Source organism: Glycine max, chromosome 4 (genome assembly GCF_000004515.6).
Source record: "Glycine max cultivar Williams 82 chromosome 4, Glycine_max_v4.0, whole genome shotgun sequence".
NCBI classification, from domain to species: Eukaryota; Viridiplantae; Streptophyta; class Magnoliopsida; order Fabales; family Fabaceae; genus Glycine; species Glycine max.
In genome coordinates this window covers 6,151,601-6,164,895 of record NC_016091.4, presented here as the reverse complement: position 1 = coordinate 6,164,895, position 13,295 = coordinate 6,151,601, and the positions used below count along the sequence as shown (strand labels likewise).

Genomic DNA, 13,295 nt, shown 5'->3' with positions numbered 1-13,295 from the left:
TACTCAGTTATATATAATAAATTTTTCGAGTTTTAAAATAATTATACTAAAAGCAAGTTAAAATTCCTATTTCTTAGTGATTAACAAAAAAAAAATTACACCGGGAATTCATATCTATTAATCTCAAAAGATAATGCATATCATGTCTAAAATGGAGACTGACACCATACTGGGGGTACGCTTATATTTAATAAATAAATAAGCCACATACACAAACGGGAGAAACAAGTAAAATAGAACTTCAAGATATACGAATGCTATAAAATAATTACATTGGATGGAAGCATTAAGGACACCTATAGCAAACAAAATATCTTATTGTACAACAAAATTTCCCAAAATGAATTGAATTGAAGAGATCCACCAAGATGCTTGCTCCAAAAAACTTTGTATTGACCCTGATTTGCAACATTATAAACTTGACTACTCAAGACTGATAAACATTCTAAAAAATACAAGGCACTAAAGCCCAACCCAGTATGAACGTCCATTACTGTTGTGCATTGGGGACGACGCGGGAGAAGCAACACACCACTCATACCAAACCTGTTTCAGATTCCATTCAGAAATAGAAGTCAATATTAAATGGAAACACCAAATGAAAAAAATATGAAACGCCAAGTTGCAAATGAAATAAAATTAACCTTCGTAGAACCACAACAACGCCAAAAATGTACTTCAAGTGTAGAACCGGGATCCACACAAATGGGTGTCCTTAATGGGAAAAATATTGCAAACCTGCATTAAGGGAAGAAAATGGATGGTTTGAGAAATTGACTCGTATTCACTAATCTTTTAAATTTTCAAAATTAAAGTCCGGGAAAAAAGACACAAGACTATTACTGCACTGTTTTCATTTGGAGAAGGGTTTAATAAAAAACAGCGAAAAACAGCATAAAATATAGTGTCAACTGTTGAGCAACGTCATAATATTATTGTAAGAGAATCGTTTGGTAACCATCTTGCAAAATAATGTATGGAAGCCATTAGGGATTCTGATCCTCAAATGTAGTGTTATCAACGTGTACTAGGAAGTCATGGTATTTTTGAAAACAAAGCTGCCATTCGAATTAACAAATTATCACCTTCAAAAACAATCCCCATCAACAAACAATGCCAAATTATTCAAACAACAATTATAAACAACACATGACATCATTGTTTACTTAGTTGATGTGTTTAGTTTGTTTACTATGGTAAGGAGGATATATTACCCTTTGATATTTTACTTTCCTTTTTGCTACACCAATAAAATTACTTTTCATATCCCAAAATAGAACAAAACAAAGAAATAAATCTCAATACCAACTGAACATGTTTGGTGTTGCAGTTGAAGGTTCAATTCCAAGATGCACATCCTTGTAAAGAGTTGCATCAAAATAACCAGCAAATCCTATGATCAAGGAGAACACAAGATTAATCTCAAAAAGATAACCAAAAATACTCAAAATTGGATTCTGAAAATTTGCAATAAAAATATATCACATACCGTGTACCATTGCTGACCCAGTGTCATTAGGTATTATAAAATTCAACTTTTTATAGCGCTGATTGATTTCTTTATCAGAGTGCTTTGGATGAGTAAATGTAAAAACCTACACAGATCAAAATAAAATGAGCAGAAAATAATTAATATAAAATTCATGACGTAAAAAACACCATATAGTATAGCAAAATCTGAAACAAGGCAAGGACGTCAAACGGCATAGAGATCAGATTGGTGGATAGATTGAAGTGAAAGACAAAAATTAACTGCGTGTAAAGAAACTCACAGGTTGGGTTGGTGCAAGTTTGGCTACATTGTGCATTTTGACAACATAAGCAGTTTCAAAGTGTACAAGATCTTTATGTGCCTTAACCTGAAATACAACCACAAGAAAATAACATGAAGCACTAACTTTCTAAATGTGAATTTGACATGGGAATTGGGAGGTAAAAGATATATACATCATTATATAACTTTGAAGCTGTCACTGGTTGGAGGAAACTTGTGTACCTGAAACATCCAAGATTACGATCATTAGCACAAACAATTCTCAAAATTTACGTTGAGCAAAACATCCAAGAATTCCTATGCAACTCTCTGCAACATTTAACTCATACACAGTAGCCATTCATCTTCAACTAAAGGGACTTAACATGGGGTACAATAAAATTAAATAACCCTAGGGGAAAAAAACTAACAAGATAAATCAGTAACAACGAATGGAGTGGAAGCAATTTACATACGAAGATGGTATTGAAATTCCATCTTGCTTTAGAAATCTCTGGGCTCCATCAAGGCACTCAGGAGACAGCTCATTGTCGCCAAAAGAACCTAGCAATTCACTAACCTAAATTCAAAACAACAATCAGACACTGGAGTATAAACAATACAAGTCAAACAATTGATTAGTGAGCATAGATATATACCAATATGTCAGCTTTTTCAGGGGCACTCCAATGACGCATGTCACTTGAGACTATGGTCACAGTATCCTCCCATCCTTCTAACTTGACTAATGCCTGTTCCAACAATAGTGACTTGTCTAAAACAAAGGAAAAATAGAAGCCTTGGTCCAAAAATTCAGTAATACTTTCATTAAGAAGATTATCTAAAACAATAGGCAGAACAGGCAAATGAGTTTATAAATGCACTGAAACAACATGAAAGACAATTCAAGTATTTTCATACCTCACCCATCAAGAACAAGAGCCAAAAACAATGTTACATCGACCAAACATTAACACCAAGACAAATGTTTCTTACAGACTCAATGCACTAGGTAACAAACCATTACAATTAGTAACTTAGCATGATGTTAAAATCACATTTATGATAATAAAAGCAAAACAAAATGCACAACAAAGAGATATGGCAAACATTCAAATCTGTAACAAATATTTTTACCAAATCTAAAACTTCATGAATTGTAGGTCATGTATTTGAATTCAACAAATACAGTAAAATACAAATAACATTATATTGGCAGAATGGCACATAAATTCATGGAATCATCATAAATGTGGAAAGATCCAAAACTTACATGTAGGGTAACAACAGCATTTGGATTCTTTTCAACAGCATAAACTTTGAGCTTCCGCCCAGTTTCTTCAGCAGCCTACATATGAATATGACAAAAATCACTAAAGAATAGAATATACCAAAATCTGCATTTCACAGAATGTGATTTATATTAAACAATATGTCAAAATTTATCAATGTAACAGACAAAATCACACCTGTAATGATGCCCGCACAAGAGGCCCACGTCCTGCCCCCACAACCATCAATACCTACCCACAGGAGCAAACAAAAAACTAATCTTCAAGTCTCTGCGGGTGCAAGTATCACACCACAAAAAATTGAAATTAAAAAATAAAGATGCATCAAAAAGAAAACATGAGAAACAAATCTTACAATGGTTTTAACAGATGCCTCTTCATCAGGAACCCTGTCCAGCAATGCTTTACTGACTGCTCGTTGGTACTGTCAAAAGGAAAGCTAATGGTTAGATTACACAAACTCACAAAGAAACCAAAAACTCAAGCCATCCCCCAAGTCACAGCTTTGAACTTCAGTGACAAAAAAGACAGCAAGTGCTAAGGTCATTTTCTCAAATATATTTTTGACCAAACAAGCATTGACAGAGCATAAACATCTTTCTAATTGTATGCCAACAAAATACAATATAATGTTACGTAAACCATGCATAACTTAAATGCCTTCTATTATATATACCTTCATTTCCAGGAATATTATAAACAAATTGTTCTAAAAGATCATATAAATAAAATACAATCTAGATCACCCCAACTTGTAAAAAAAACAAAGATCTTTGGTTGAAGAATAGGATAGGCCATATCATAATGCTCATCACATAAACGGAAGTGCTATAACTAATCAACTTCAATCAGTACTCTAGGCAGCTCAATTGTTCAAGAATCACATGCCATGGAGACTCTGCCAACTTCCAACTACAATGGTTTCATAAATTGGGTTTAAAGGGACCCTGCCAAGGGGAACAGAAAGGGTTTCATAAAATGGATACATTTAGTTGAGAATATCATGCATACATTGCCATACCTGAATGTATTTCACTGCATCTCTCTCAAAAGTCTCGTAAGTCTGAGCCTCTAAATTATCCATCAAAGGCTGTAAAAGAATTGTAAAAATTATTTATCTTAAAGTGCAGAATAATAAGACAGAACATAGAAGCCAATAACCACATAGAATGAAGCAGAGCAAGAAATGCTTACTTGCAAGGGTGACTGTAAAAAATCCCTGTAACCAAGCTGGCATAAGATGCTGAGAGGGTCAAGCGAAATATAATAGCATATAATGCTATGCCTACAAATTCAACAAATGTAAAGATAGATACCTCAAAACGTTCTTGCTCAGGAAGAGGATCCATTCTTTGGTAAAGATATCCAATGTAGTCCAGATATGGCCGCAAGGGATGCCTTTGTGAATCTGACATGCAAAAATACTGACAATTAACAGAAGACATTGACCAAGGGCAACATATTAGAAGAAACAGTGGAACACCAAATCACAACTTTCACATTCCATACATGAAGCACAAGCACATGCATACAATCACACACAGAATGGAAGAAGAGATCACTAAATATATTACATAGGCAATAGTGATGGTTCTTGTAACCTAGACGCAAGATAAATAAAAGTGGGCTCATAATAATAATTAGGAAACATTGAAAAACTAGAATAAAATATTCTAAATACTGATCTTCAAAATCAAGATAACAAATCTACAAACCAAGAAAAGGAACTTACTTGTACCAGAATTATCATTTGCATCCACACTTGCTTTTGGATGAACTGAATTTCCAGATACAATGATCTACACAGATGTTTTAAATTATTACTCGGTACCCTTTCGAAGGAAAACAAAGACATGAATTTAAATTCTATATCTTATGATCAATCAAGCAGAAATGCATTATCCAGAAAAAAAAAAAGAATGATAAACAAGAATTGTAAGACAACAAGACAGAAGAAATCCTCACAAAATATTGCTTCTATATTTACAATACAAGATTAAAATAAATTAAATGGTTTACCTGAATAGAATGGTTAAAAAAACCAGTAATTAAACTCTGGTGGCGCTTGGAGAGGCATGGACAGCCATGAGAATTAGTTAGAAAGCACTGGCAAAATTCCAATCAAAACCATTATGACTTTAGACAAGAAACAGCACCACCATAGTTTATATTTGAAAAATGCATTATAAACCAGAAGTTATCCTTACATCAGTATGTAATATAGCTGCTCTAACAGGCTCCCCAAACCAGCGTCCTAGTGAATTTGGGGAAGGAAGAGTACTCCTAATGAATTAGTTTCGAGAAAAATCAAAACTCAAAAAACTTGACACAATTGGCACAAAATCCAAGATCAGGGTAAAAAAGTATAATTGATGAAAGGACTAAAGTGTAGACTACTCACAGAATATCAAGTGCAACTGACAGTTGACTATGATGCTCACACAGCAGACGAAATGAATTCCAAGTTTCCCAAGAGTCAACCTAAAAATCAGGATCATGAAGTTCTGAAAAAATAACTCAGCATCCAAAATTTTGGGTCTAGAATGAGCCCAAAATTTCATGACCCAACCATCCAACCCTCAATAATTTGATCATCAGCACATATAACATAGAAAAGAAAAAAAAAAAAACATCATGGGCAAACACCATATAAATCTTGAGTATTGTGTCTTGTTGAACTTAAGAACCAAAATTTCAATATCCAGCAGTTTGACAAAAATCCAAGATCAGAGTAAAAAGTATAAATTGAACACAGACCTCCACAACATCATTGTACATATTTACTCACCAAAGCAACAGACTTTGCATCCATAGAGTCATCATCAGGCTTCACCAATGGAACCCTAAGCCACAACTGCATTACAAAGTTAAATAAAGAATAAATACAAGATTGGAGAAAATGACATTCATGAAGGAAAGACAAATAAACCAGACATAAAACTTCAGCATAGAGTGGCACCTGCATATTATTTGAACCCTGTAAGATCTGATTCACACATCTAGCATAATTAGCACAAGAAGTTCCCTTCGGGGCAGGAAGCAGGCAGGCCTGCAACATATTAAAAGGAATTAGAAAAAACATATACAACTCAGTCAATGAAGGATTTTTCTGTGGGTAACAGGTCAAAGTATGACACAATGTTGTGTTACACAGCATACTAACAGATATAAGCATGAAATAACTTAATAAATAATACTTTACGTATTAAACACAAAAGGTGACTAAAATGTAAAACTCACGCCCATGATTCTTTGCATTTAAAGTAGGTCAGTGTGTCAAGCATACAAAGACAGATTTGCAGGGCAAAACTTGGGCATTCTCAAGTTATGGGATACGTATTCACGTCACTTATCATTTTTCACGCATGGTTTGATATAGCCAAAATTAACTTTCTAGTTTCTACATAATCTATGCAACACAAATATGGATCCACTTATGGGAAGGAATAAAACATTAAGCATAGGTACAAAAACCAGTAAGCCATAAACGTACATTTGCATACCCAATACAAAAGTGTCCTTTTATCCCCTTAAAATACGGATATGGTTTGCATAACAGCCAATACAATTTGGCTCTCCAAGCCAGTACATTTTAGGCATTCAGAAAATTCGTGCAGCAACTCCTTAGTCCTATATGAATACTGAAATACAAAAATCTCCCAGGACCATGACTTGGGAGTTGCAAACTATTCTGTTTCAGTGCCATGCAGCAAAGGTTTTTTATTTTATTGGTTTGGAAATCATTGATAAATTTATCAAATTTTATTTCTGCAAAAAATTTGATAAAGTATTACATAATATATCACTAAATGCATTTTTTCTTTTACATTTTTTCATTTAAAAAATTGAACCGAAAATGATTATTAAATGTGATCTAATACACAGAGTCACACAATATCATAATTTGAAAAAATTGCCATACTCCAATCCATACTCATACTGGTACAGTGCAGGTACCATAACCATATCCATGCAACCTAGCTAGAGGAATTATAATAATATAGTAGATAATCAATCAAATTTCTAAAAGCACAAAAACCATGTTAATATTTGCAAAGGAAAATGAACATTAAGCATTTTTGTAATTTCAAAAAAAAAAAAGCAAAGTTTGAAACCCAACCAATTAACATCAGTAAAACTACTGATCTAAGCAACAAAATTTAACTTTGAAGTTTCTTCAATTTGGTTATACCAAAGCAAACCTGTAAAGAGAGATGAGAAGCCCAAGCAATTTCTTGTTTAAGAGTGGTTTCAGAATCTATCCTGAGGGTTTCATCCTCTGAATCCAAATCTATCCATGAGCTAATTTTTCCTGAATAAAATGCAATAAACTATGTGAGAACTTTCACACAGTTGTGAATCCAACAAGACTATCAATAAAGAATAGAAAATTCACTATCAAATGATTTTAAGACGAATATAACTCGTACCCACTACATGACTACTCCACTGGGATGGACTCAAGACCAAGTCTGACCCAGCAAATGGCAGAACACCAGACCCCAAAGCATCCTTTTGCACTAAACTTGGCCGATAAGAATGATCCATCTGAATTGCACCATAAAATCAACAGGCAGTAGGAAGCAACATAAGCAAAAGGATCATTTCTCAGCAAAATAAAGTTATACTTCACCAATAGTAAAGTAGACTACATATACTAAAGAAATCCTATGAAAGAAAATAAACTGTCCATCAAAAAAATAAAAAGTCCCTAGTTAAGCCAATTTGGCAGGCACAGGACTTTACCAGGGAACTTCATTTCATTACATGCAAGGTCTCAACGGTGTAGTCTACAAAGCTCTTACAGAGTGAAACCACGTTGAAACAACTTCACAAGTAAAGCATCAGACATTGTTACTTTGGGTATGCTTACTGACCAAACATACATAAAATGCAGCAGCAAGCCGCTATATGACTGGCTAATTGGCTACCGTAAGAGTAAACAAAACACACCTAACACAACGCACAAGCACAACCCCCTACCTAAGTTCTTCTTCAAGCAAAACATGGTGAATACGAATATAAAAGTTTACTTTTCTCTAAACGATGGATATTTTAACCCTCACAAGGTAAGGCATAAGAAAACTGTCGTTACATTTTGCATATGTTGTGAAATGTAGTTCGGTAGAGCCACAATGAAACCCCAAAAATGCTCGCTTGTGGAGCAGCTTCACTGTAAGAGGCCCCTTTGAGCAAATTTCGTTTAGGTGAGCTTACTGACCAATCACACACAAAAGGAGCAACATTAAGTTGCAGTGTGAGTGGCTAATTGGCCACCTTAAATTAATTACTTTATTTCACTTCACTAATCATATGACATAAAACATGTAACACGAACATCATAATCTTCACTTATATGTGAAAATTAAAAAAGAAAAGTGAAGAAGACAAACCAGAGGAGCAACAACGAAATCGAAGCTTCCAGAATAAAGGTTGAAATGGAGGACGTGTGGCATGTCATCGTTGAAGTCGGTCTCTACACCGCAGTAGCGAGACTCGCTCTTATCCCCTGCTCTTTCTCCCAGAGGCATTCTCGCTGCTTCAACTATTAGTGTGGTCGAGTTTGGGGTGATATCGATAGTGAGCTCAAGCGATTTCGAGCATGCTGTGTGTTCACTTCACAGAGTGGTGTTGAGGGTTTTGGTAGGGTTTTGTAGAAGAAGCTGCTACGGCCACCAAACAAAACACTAGGGTTTCGGTGTACAATGAGTGGGCTTTTTTGGAACTATCAGTTGTGGTGTTTCTGAACACTGGAACTAAGCCCAAAACTGAAAGAAAAAAAATTTGAAAATAGATATCCCAGCTTGTGATTTTAATGAAACTAGGTTGTATTAATTTTATGCTTCAGATATATTTAATATTTGAATAAGACTGCAACCCATTCCTTTAACACGCATTTTTTATTGACAAAAAAAATATTAAAAAATAATAAAATAGTGAGTAAATTTTATTAAAAGTAAAATGTGAGACTTATAAGAATAATAAAAATATATCCAAACAGTTTTTAACTTAAATTTTAAAGCTCTTTCTTTTCTAACTTTAACTTAAACAAGTTATTTTAAGAAAAGTCAAGCCAAACAGACTCTAAGTATGGGTAATTATCTACTATTGAGTAAAGTAATAAAGCATTATTTTCCACTCCAACAGAGTAGGTAAGGAAAAACAAATATCTATCTGCATTAATTTAAGACATTTTTAACCCTTTGGCCACCTAATTTCGTTATTTTTTTTCCTTTAATACACTTAATGCAGTTCTCAAAATGTGATAAGTTTAAGGGTTCAAGAATTTTCTCTAACACAAGCTTATGAATGTTTATTTTTGTTTGCTTAGAGGTATGGCCTAAATATTTATGCCATAAGGAGGCAGATTTCTCATTTAATTTACGCCTTGCACCATTATATTTGTTGCAATACTACGTTATAGGAATTATCAACAACAAATATTTACAAATTATCAATTAAAAAACAAAAATCAACACTATTTAATCATTTCCAAATAAACAAGAATAACCAAATTGGTCCCAAGTAGAAATAAAAATCAAATTTTGTATAAACAAATGTGCAACATATGTCTCGAATAATTCAAGAGAAAAACCAATCTGTAATTGCACTTTAAAAGTTCGTATAGGTCCTACTACAACTTTATTGTCGTTGTCTATGTAGATACATCTTTCAACATCACTTGGTGGATAATTCCAGAGATAACCCTGCATAATATGAGCAGTAACAAATGAATTTACTCACTAAATACTTGAAGAACATAAGTTAGATTAACCAAAGTGAAATACTTACCCTTCCTTTCACGCTAGATGCACATTTGGAGACGCTTCTTCAAATTCAATATAACAACCAACCGAAGTCAATTTCAATATAACAAGTTAACAAAATGTAAAGTATTTACTTCCATATTTCATCAACACGTTTGAAAACAAGGACAAAGTAACTATGCAATACGATGTTTTCTATCGTTATTCTCAGTAACACAACTCAGACACTTACATTCACAGCTATATGACCATATCAGCATGATTAGCAAGTGAGGGAAGTTCAACATCAAGCTTATCATCCTTGTCTTCATCCAAAAAATCCTCCCGGGCATTGTCAGCCACCAGAAGTGCAACTAACCAAAAGAGGGATGAATCAAGGGATAAAAAGGCACCACCTCCAAAGAGACCAGTTTTAGCAGTGGGGCATGTATATGTGAGATCAAGATGCACATTGCGTTTAAGGTGAAGGTGTTCAGTGATTGTTGGCCATAACAGCATAGTTGCAGCTAGTCCAGTTGAAAACCTAAGTAGATACATAATTATATGAAGAAAATTCATTCAGTGGGAACTACAAGATATACAGATTAAGGAAATGTCTATAGCAGAAAATTAATAATATAATATAAATTGGTAGGTAGGGTGCACAAGAATACAAAGATTCAAGAGTACAGTCAATCCAGTACACAATCTTTTATATCATGGCTGCCAGGTGCTTGATATAAAGTACTACCCAGAAGATACAAAAATGTTTCATTCGAACTTCAAAATAGGACAACAAAAATGTTGTCTGATTTCATTTTAGGGAGTACTTTTTAGATTCGTGTATATAGAAAAAGTAAAAAAAAAAATGAGGTACATTACATATAAATAATTGTATCAGATGTCACATGGTATTATTTTTTTTAATGTTCAGATAGTGAACTCCATTAATTAATACCATTTATAGTGTCAGGTAGTGGATGCATTCTACATTACTACTAGCAGCAACCAACATGTATTTTGCATTACATTGACTGAAACAGACTTATCATGAAAAGAGTTCTGATTTTTGGGCACCAAAATAATACAACACTCCATTGGCATCTGTCTCTAGGAGTAGACACCTTTTGGGTGTCCAAGTATCTTTTTCCTTTTTAAAATATGACTAATTTGGAGGGTACACAATGAATCATGAAACCAAAATAGGAAGAATAACAAGTGGTTCATTGCATAAGCCACCCTAGAGAAATCATGTTACATTACTACTAAAACTGCTCAATTGTCAATGGAATAGTAACAACCTTTTATTGAGGAAAACAGAAAATACCCAATATACATTCATTTTTCTCTTCCATCTCATTTTCACTCTATTTTTCTTTTCTTTTTCACTGCAATCCATACCAAACTGGGAAGTATGTTTATCATTAACAGAGAAAAACAGGGTCCAGCACTTTACTCTCAGAGGATACTTCTATAATAATCCGCTACTGAGTTAATGGATCTATCTTTTATTTCTATGAACAAGGAAAAAGAAAGGGGGACACAACTCCAATTGAAAAATTAACCATAGGAAAGGGATAAGAAAACAGTACTTACAATGCAACATTGAAGAATACGGCAAAAGTCATGCTTTTAAAGAGAACTCCTTGTGGAACAGTCTTCCCTTTGTAAGGGTAAAACAGAGAGAGATATCCAACCACGGTGGAAGCAATAAGAAAAATTACAGAAAGATACCCCAATGCAACTGTTGGATCAGCTGGGAACTTGCATGTGACACCATCCTTGCCAAACACAGGCGTTCCAGCAGGAGGCTGTAATTATATCATATTATCAAAGCAAAATACTCAGAATTTCAGCTCTATTTCATCACACGCTAACAAATTTCATAATATCTTGCCCAATCAACAAATTTGATATATGAGCACATAATTATCATATGATCCAGTTCACATATGTTTTTTTTTTAAACCTAAGATATCTTGCAAATTCCAATGCACAATAACAAATTTTAATAGTGCTTTTGAATTCTCTCAACTTTAATCCAAACATGCATTAATCTATCAACAACTAATCATTTAAAATACCGATTATCGCGATCTATTTAAGGAATTACATCCTCTAACCCTGAAGATCAGAACCCTAACCACATACTTAAGAAACAAGTTAACTATAAATCATGTCACTCAATGTTTGTACTCCATCTATAATTGATCAAAGAAAGACTAACAGTTCAATTTAAAAAGATCTCATGGATAAATGATTGCATTACCTTTTTGTTTTCGGCTATGACTCCCAAAATGAAAGACAAAAGGCCGAAGAAGGAAACAGTGAGAGCCATTAGTTTCACGGTGACGGCCATGGTGCCTGCGTCGAGAAGAGAGGAGAAGGGAAGGGACGGAGAAAATGTAGCGTACAAGCGCAACGAAACTGAACAGAAAGCGTAAATTAAGAGTGTGAGTGGGAAGGGTTTGTGTGAAGAACGAAACTTTCGATTACGTTATGGTAGGCTAGGCTGCCAGCGACGAATGCTAAAACGTCAGCTTTAGATAGAATCACCCATAACAAGGACGGCGGAATCTATATGACATTTATTTACCAACTTAATGTAAAATCCATTCTTCTTTATCAATTTTTTTTTTTTCTTATTTTACTATTTGCAAAATTCCTTAAGTAAATCACATACTTTTTCATCGTTACATTTATATAGTCATTTAGATTTTTAGTGTAAAATATAATATTAATATAAATTTTATGTGAAAATAATTTAAAATTTAAATTTTATTTTTAAAAAATTTATTATATTTTTATAATCTCATATCTTAATTTTTAAAATATAATATATAAGATTAAATTATATTTTCATATAAATTATATATAATTTAACTAATATTTTTAAGAAAATATTAGTTAACTTTCTAATTAACATTTTGGTGAATTCATTTTTTTAAGTTTAAATTTAAATTATTTATCGAGAATCTTTTTTATAAAACATTTAAATTTTTAACAATAAATAATTAAGAGTTTAATGTTCATACAATATAAAATTATTTTTACGCTTTCATCTAATTGCACCTCATTGTTTGAATTATTTAAGATAATTATTTTAAAATTTAATAAATATAATTAAAAAATTATATTGTTACTATATAACCCTTCTCTCGATAATTATTAAGTTTTATTTTTTGGTTAATAAAAATAATTATTTTTCCAAAATAATCCATCCCAAATTAAAAGCATTTGCAATTAAGATTAGGTTAGGTTAGATATTTTGAGTCACAAAATGATTAGATTAGATTAAATTATTTTTATATATAAAAATAATTAATCATTCTTTAAAGAAAAGCTAGTATAAAATTTGGCTTCGCACTCAGTCTCTTAATTTTCTTATTGACAAAAAATTCATTTTTTCTTTTAAAACATTATCTAAAGGGGTGGTGTAATTGATCTCAAGTAAAAATGAGATTAAATAACCTCATCCTAAGTGACTCAATGAAATTAGAACAA

The 13,295-nt window shown here is 32.9% G+C and overlaps 2 protein-coding genes across 4 annotated transcripts; both read right to left on the bottom strand.

Moving 5' to 3' along the window:
• Positions 1-255: 255 nt before the first annotated feature.
• Positions 256-8,756, bottom strand: LOC100782245 (protein arginine N-methyltransferase 1.5). Of its 2 annotated transcripts, XM_006578128.4 has the most exons (24): positions 8,439-8,756; positions 7,476-7,593; positions 7,248-7,357; positions 6,005-6,094; positions 5,834-5,899; positions 5,447-5,526; positions 5,253-5,328; positions 5,065-5,151; positions 4,778-4,844; positions 4,362-4,453; positions 4,240-4,275; positions 4,067-4,135; positions 3,401-3,469; positions 3,223-3,276; positions 3,027-3,101; positions 2,413-2,505; positions 2,230-2,333; positions 1,948-1,996; positions 1,773-1,859; positions 1,490-1,595; positions 1,306-1,393; positions 645-738; positions 423-546; positions 256-389 (listed from the first exon to the last, which is right to left on the bottom strand). In XM_006578128.4, exons 1-23 carry the CDS (start codon positions 8,574-8,576, stop codon positions 463-465), a joined length of 1,932 nt encoding a protein of 643 aa, XP_006578191.1. In that variant the 5' UTR covers positions 8,577-8,756; the 3' UTR covers positions 256-389; positions 423-462. The 2 variants fall into 2 exon arrangements, with proteins under 2 accessions (XP_006578191.1, XP_006578190.1); XM_006578127.4 differs by having other exon boundaries at positions 256-546.
• Positions 8,757-9,451: 695 nt separating this feature from the next.
• Positions 9,452-12,438, bottom strand: LOC100781708 (uncharacterized). Of its 2 annotated transcripts, none has more exons than XM_006578126.4 (5): positions 12,061-12,438; positions 11,388-11,602; positions 10,045-10,335; positions 9,838-9,871; positions 9,452-9,752 (listed from the first exon to the last, which is right to left on the bottom strand). In XM_006578126.4, exons 1-3 carry the CDS (start codon positions 12,148-12,150, stop codon positions 10,053-10,055), a joined length of 588 nt encoding a protein of 195 aa, XP_006578189.1. In that variant the 5' UTR covers positions 12,151-12,438; the 3' UTR covers positions 9,452-9,752; positions 9,838-9,871; positions 10,045-10,052. The 2 variants fall into 2 exon arrangements, with proteins under 2 accessions (XP_006578189.1, XP_003522653.1); XM_003522605.5 differs by having other exon boundaries at positions 9,838-9,874; positions 12,061-12,433.
• Positions 12,439-13,295: the final 857 nt, after the last annotated feature.

Excerpts from the sequence above, each read along its gene's own strand:
- LOC100782245 (XM_006578127.4), bottom strand. The coding sequence starts at position 8,576 with ATGCCTCTGGGAGAAAGAGCAGGGGATAAGAGCGAGTCTCGCTACTGC. Across the intron at positions 2,334-2,412 it reads CTGAAAAAGCTGACATATTG|GTTAGTGAATTGCTAGGTTC; the intron begins GTATATATCTAT and ends TTTTGAATTTAG. Across the intron at positions 1,394-1,489 it reads TGGGTCAGCAATGGTACACG|GATTTGCTGGTTATTTTGAT; the intron begins GTATGTGATATA and ends CCTTGATCATAG.
- LOC100781708 (XM_006578126.4), bottom strand. The coding sequence starts at position 12,150 with ATGGCCGTCACCGTGAAACTAATGGCTCTCACTGTTTCCTTCTTCGGC. Across the intron at positions 11,603-12,060 it reads TCATAGCCGAAAACAAAAAG|CCTCCTGCTGGAACGCCTGT; the intron begins GTAATGCAATCA and ends ATATAATTACAG. Across the intron at positions 10,336-11,387 it reads GTATTCTTCAATGTTGCATT|GTTTTCAACTGGACTAGCTG; the intron begins GTAAGTACTGTT and ends GTATCTACTTAG.